This window comes from Aquila chrysaetos, chromosome 20 (assembly GCF_900496995.4).
Source record: "Aquila chrysaetos chrysaetos chromosome 20, bAquChr1.4, whole genome shotgun sequence".
Classification (NCBI taxonomy): Eukaryota; Metazoa; Chordata; class Aves; order Accipitriformes; family Accipitridae; genus Aquila; species Aquila chrysaetos.
In genome coordinates this window covers 18301619-18307618 of record NC_044023.1, presented here as the reverse complement: position 1 = coordinate 18307618, position 6000 = coordinate 18301619, and the positions used below count along the sequence as shown (strand labels likewise).

At 44.0% G+C, this 6000-nt stretch overlaps 1 protein-coding gene and 1 long non-coding RNA gene across 3 annotated transcripts in view; one reads left to right on the top strand and one right to left on the bottom strand.

Moving 5' to 3' along the window:
• Positions 1 to 549: 549 nt before the first annotated feature.
• Positions 550 to 5133, bottom strand: LOC115333265. 2 transcript variants are annotated; one of them, XR_003920725.1, is made up of 3 exons: positions 5018 to 5133; positions 4559 to 4678; positions 550 to 2566 (listed from the first exon to the last, which is right to left on the bottom strand). It is a non-coding gene; the product is annotated as an uncharacterized LOC115333265 (long non-coding RNA). The 2 variants fall into 2 exon arrangements; XR_005930987.1 differs by lacking the exon at positions 550 to 2566 and adding an exon at positions 2742 to 3269.
• SUCLG2 (succinate-CoA ligase GDP-forming subunit beta) overlaps positions 5125 to 6000 on the top strand; it is a 134386-nt gene continuing 133510 nt past the window's right edge. The window contains exon 1 of the mRNA XM_029995978.1: positions 5125 to 5272. Coding sequence (XP_029851838.1) covers positions 5189 to 5272 — 84 coding nt within the window. The 5' untranslated portion in view covers positions 5125 to 5188. The remainder of the gene's footprint in view (positions 5273 to 6000) is intronic.

Sequence of the window (6000 nt, the reverse complement as noted above, 5' to 3'; positions counted from 1 at the left end):
CAGTCTCAAGCAGTATCCGGGTTTCCTTCGTGAAAAATGCTCACCTTTTTGCAGATACTGTGCAGTACACAAACAATCCTACATAACAAAGCTTGTTCTGTCAGCATTCAAGTAATTTCTCTTAAGGCAGCCACATCTTGCCTTTATTCTTCCACATGGGTATTCCAGCCCTGCTGTGAGATAGTTAAAGAGCTTTACTGTGTGGCACACACAGAATTCACAGATTCCTATCAGTAAGCATGTGCCCTTGGGTATGGATGTTCCACATTTGACTGTCTGGGCAATCTCTTCATCTGTGAACTTTCCTTTACACTCTAGACAGCTTGCTGTTAAATATGTTTTTAAATATAATGGCTTGCTGATAAATATGTTTTTAAATACAATGTACAGAATATTATTGATCTAGCCAAGATTCTGCTTCATATTTAATAAATCAGTGTTTCTTTTCAGAATGTTTGCCTGCATAATAGACTGAATTGCTTAGCGTACACATGACAGAGCCTGCCTTTTCATTACATCACTGTTTTGCTGCTATTCTAACCTCCATTCCTTTCCCCCAAGTAACTCTTTACCTTTTTTTTTTTCAGACTGTTAGACATTTCTTTCCTGAATGTAGATTGTCTATACTTTTTAAAGGCTTCAAAGTCTGTGGGGATATAGTCACATCTTATCAAAGAGGTCCAGCCTCTGAGAGGTTGTTTTCTTCCACTGTATCCCACAGCTCAGATCTTTATACTTTTTGTATTCACAGTCCTATATTGTCTCTGACAGAAGTTCAATAAAATTGTCTTTCTACCCACAATATCAGGGTTCTCAATGTTGTTGGAACTGAGTGTTATAGACCTACAGTCTATCTCTGCCGAGGAACCTGAACTCCCCTGTCTGCCTTATTATACAGTAGGCCGCTGGCAAAAGGTAGCAGTACATCTCTTGTAAATTGATGCATCACTTCTACTGTTTTCAGTCAATTAATTTATGTCATAATTCTTGAATGTTTCCTTTTTACACGGAGTCAAATGGTTAGATATCAAAAAGGTGGAGCATTACTGTTACTATTGCTCCCCCTGGTATTGCCTCTCTTGCTATAAATCTTTTTAAAGTCAGTTGCTTCACTACTTTTTCTCTTTATTCTTACATGTTATTATTTAAAGTCTTCCCTGTTTTAGGCACTTCTTTTCCATTTCTAGCTTTAACTACATGTCAAAGTTATCACACACTGTTAAAATGTGGCACCCTGGCTTCCCACAGTATCAAACAAAAGATGCAAAGACCATTTTAAGGCTTCACTTTATTCTTTTGCTCCTAGCCACATATAAGTTCCACTACGTACAGCAGAGGTGCATACAATTTGAAAATGAAAAAGGCAAACTGATATTTACATAGATCGATGATGCAGCAATAGACAGAGCTCATATAGTTACTGAAGACAGTGCAACCGAAAATTCAATCCTACCTAGCCAAAAAACACCCTATCTTGCTTGTTTCCGGGATCCCTCCCATTATATTAAAGTAATTTTTTAATGAATGGAAATTTTGTGGCTGTATACAATGACTGAACTCAGTGACCTAGGAGCTTATTTACAATTCTAATATGCTATTTTTCATTCTTTATTTTCATCCTTCTTTTGTTTTCTACACTTGAACATTGTTAATTCAATTTCAATCTTTCATTACCCTTCCTCCACTCATTGCTATATTTACCACTTACCATAAATTTTTCTTTTTGGTTTTATGTTTGGAGACAACGAAACATGACCAGAGAAAAGGAATGAGGAACAGCAAAGGACAGGGACAGTATCATAGACTGAGAGGGACTTGCGCAACAGGACTCATATTCTGTAGTGACACTGTAAGACTCAGTCTATGATCTTGTTTCCCATTCTTCAGTCATCTATTGGTGGGACTATTTTAGTGAGTTTGTTGCAGTTTTACTACCCTCTTGCATTATTGTTGGGGATGCTGTGTGTAGTGTATCTTTCACATACAGATTAAGCTGTTTCTAGGAAATGTATGTGGATATGAAGCTCAAGTTCTATAGTTGACACAGTAATAATTACAAAGTAATATGCACATGATGAAATGTCTTTCAGTCCACTGTTTACAGTTTTCTGAAAAACGAGGCTACAACCCATCAAAAACAGACTAGAGCAACCATATCATCAGCGAGCAAAAGTGAAAGTGTGAGGGCTCACCTGACTCACAGGTACTCTATTGAAGTTGTAAGACTAATCCTGTGAATAAGAAAAGATGTATTTGGCCCAATTCTATTTCAACCTAAGTTAGAAGAGTATCCTATCCATGAAAACATAGCTGCTCCCTGCTTCATTGCTGTAATAATGGTTTTATTCCTTACATGTATCAGCATGAGCTCAGATATGTTACTCAGGAAAAATTAAGCAAAAAAACCTCCATTCAGCTCTGCTAGCTATAATGAGTTTGTATTTGTCAAACGGTTTTATGGTTAAATGAAAAGTTAATGATAAACAACCTTTCTGAATGGCTGGATACACCATCCATGTGCTGGGTGTGACATCCATCTTCAGCAAATAATGGTTTGGGAGGTAATCTGTGTGGATGAGAAAATGCTGCAATGAAGAGGAAATGCAAAAACACTTAAAATTATGCTTTACCTGTGATAAGGTAACTTTTTTGGTTTTTAAATGTTTTCACTTGAATGCTGTCAGCTATTTAGGCTTAAGGATAAGTTCGTAAGAGTTATGCCTTATGCGATGTTTTTTCAAACTTAATTGCAAAAACGTTACCGGTTGTTCAGTAGACCACTGCTAAAAAGCTTAGCTGCAATCTAGCTTTTTATGCATCCTGAGGAAGATATGAGAGAGGCAGCACCCTCAAGTGCTGCATACCCATGAGAGATACAGGGACAAATGTTTGGAAGCCTAAAAGGAACGTCCTTTGAAATCATCCTCTCTACCCGTTTTTATTTTTCAGTTCACTCCCCTTCCCTCCTTATTTGTGAGGACAGTGTGTTGGGACTACTCCTTAGCTGTTCCCAAATTCCTGCACCCCAAGTGAGTTTCCTAACAATAATGAATAATGTGTACCTCTTCTCTCACACACCCACATGCTCATCCTTCCTTGTACTCCATACTCCAAGAAAGCTGGCTCTTGCTTGCTCTGCTAATTGCTTCAGAGACCTGTTTGATCTAAATTTTCTTTGGTTTACACATACACAGAAGGAAACTGAATGCGAAGACAATGAACCTCTACACCTTTTCTCCTCATACTTTAAAGATCAGGTATCTTCTACCCTAGAGATAAAAAAAAATCATGTCTTGGTGACTAACCCAGACTGTGCGTTTGCACAGTGTTTTTCCATTTACTAAATCTAAACAATAAAAAATATAGTAAAGAAGGTTCTCCACTATTTATATTATGCAGTGAAAGTGCTCCTCATAGCATTAAATGGTAGCGTTGCATGCAATCCACACACATTATCTGAAAGCTTATATACCTGTTATATATATAAACCTAATGCAGACAGCCATAATAGTTTGTATGAATAGGAAACACTGTGCTTACTGAACCACAGTCACGAAACTAAAAATAAAATTATATTTCCTCCATCACAATACCAAAGTCAGTATATAATATTCTGAAAGAATAAGCGCACAGTAATACCTAGGTTAATACTGGGTACCATACATTATTGCTCAGTGCTATCAAAAAGCTGCATCTTCAGATTCTTTATTGAAACATATTACATTACTTAAATTGTCATGACAAAGACAAAACTGTTCAATTTCACATTTTTCTAGCACCTCAGTTTTTATGAAATTGCAGATTTTTTTCTAATAGAAGTATAATTTATTTGCTGATTAAATTCCAATAAAGGAGTTGTTCAGTCCTGATTTTTTTAAAAACACATTTAGGAGTGCAAGTTCTAAGCACTCACAGGAGTATCCTCCTTTGTTCCCACTCACATCCTGGACTAGAAGATGGGGATTTGACTGTTTTGTTTATCCAACTATTTCATCATAAAACACTGAATAAATAATGTGCAGCATAACTAATGCCTGCATATGCTGCTAAAGTCTCCATGCTTCAATATAGGTGAATTTAATATGAACTGTTGTAAAATTGCACGGATATCTCATCTGCTGCTCATTTTTTTTTTTTTTTTCCAAACCATCATTGTTAATTGGTAATTTGTGTGAACCATTTAAAGTCAACTCTCCATTACTCATAGGTGGATTATCCAGAGTGTGCATTAATCAGAAACACTCAGTGGGCTCACATACAGACTGTATCTGCAAGGACCAGGCCATTTGACTTCTGAGCTCGCTTCAGATTGTAGACATGCTACACCTGCGTCCACACCAGCCCCTAAGTCATTCCTGATGGATGGAATGAGGTATTTTCACAAATCTGGCTCCTGGGACTCACTTTCATGAAACCACAGCTCAGACTGGGAACTCATATGCTAGATTTTATACCCATGTGATAAGTCATGAGCTATCAGGACTCTGGTTTTAAGCACTGTCCCCCAGCTGGGCCTGAATTCAGTGTCTCAGTTTGGGTGTTAACTAACAGGTTTTACCTGTGGATGAAGAACAAACAGAGGCATTTTGTGGAGTTCAGATTAAAGTGCCTATGAGGAGTCAGCTGGATCCCAGCAGGCCTTATTAGGGCTTATTCGCTTAGATTAACTTAATATTTCCTATTAGAAAAAAAAAACCACAAACAAACAACTGCTTTTAGTCATTAAAAAAAAAAAAAAGGCGGCAAACCAGCCAGGGCAATACCTCTAGCAGGCAACGACCTGCAATCCCAGGCTGTCACCTCACGCCACCCAGCCCCTCCGCACACGGTTGCTCCCGCCGTTCCCAGCCCCCGCCTTCCCCACAGAGCCCCTCCTTGCTCTAACCACCCACACCGGCCCTCCCGGCCCCACACGCAGCCGCGCTCGGCACGGTTACCCCCTAACGCGCCTTTCCCCCGCAGCCTGCCCCAAGATGTCCTCCCCGCGCCCCCACACGGCACCCTGTCAGCCCCTCACAGCCTGCCCCGAGGCCGGCAGCCCCGCGGCGAGGGCCGCCCCGGTCGGTTCGCCCGTCCCCTCTCCTCCCCTCCGCAGGGGTGGGCGCCGCGGGGCCGCGCCGAGCTTCCGCCCGGGGAGCGGGGCAGGGCGGAGACAGCGGCCGCCGGGAGGGTACGCGGCGCGGCTAAGATGGCGGCTCCCCTGGCTGGGCAGGCGGGGGCTGCGCTGCGGGACCTGGCCCTGAGATCCGCCCGCCTGCGGGGCAGCTTCCCGGTGAGTGAGCCCGGCCCCGGGCCGCCGCATCCCGCCGGCTCCGCTCGTCGGCCCAGGCGCCGAGGGAGGGCGGCGGGCCGCGCACCTGGCGCTCTGGGGAGCCTCTCCTCGGAAGCCGCCCTTGCTCCCCGTCCCCTCAACCGCCGCTTTCCGCCCCCCTGAAGCCGCCTTTCACCCCGCGGCCGGCGGGGACCCCCCCCCCCCCCCCTCGCAGCCTCCCCCTGTACGCGCCGGTTGCTCGCAGCTGGAGGGAGACCTCTCGCTTTCCGCCTTGGCGGAGCTCGGGCTGCCGCTCAGGTTTGGTCGCCTGAAGGATGCGTTAAGCCCGAAGCCCCGCTGTGGTTTTAGCGGTGGAACTAAACAGAGCAAGCGGCCCTCGCTCCGTCGGGGTCGGGGCAAAGGTCTGGTAGCGGCGCTGCGGCCCCGGTCAGCCGCTCCGCCGGGTCAGGGCTGAACCGACCGAAGCGTGACCTGAAGCGCCAGCTCTGAAAGCCTCCCTGCCCCTAAAACTAAAAGTGCTTTTCGTTATTTCAGCAGCAGAAGTGGGTGACACTGTGCATGAAGTAATACCGTTTATCTAAACACGTTTCGGGTGGGCTTTGGCTTTGCGTTGGTGGCTAAGGTCCGGCTGGAGTGAGGACGCCCAGTTGTGCTCACCTGGAAAGGCTGGTCATAGCTCTGACTTCCCAGTGGTCTTGAATCTCAGAAGTGCGATGGGAAAGAGTAAA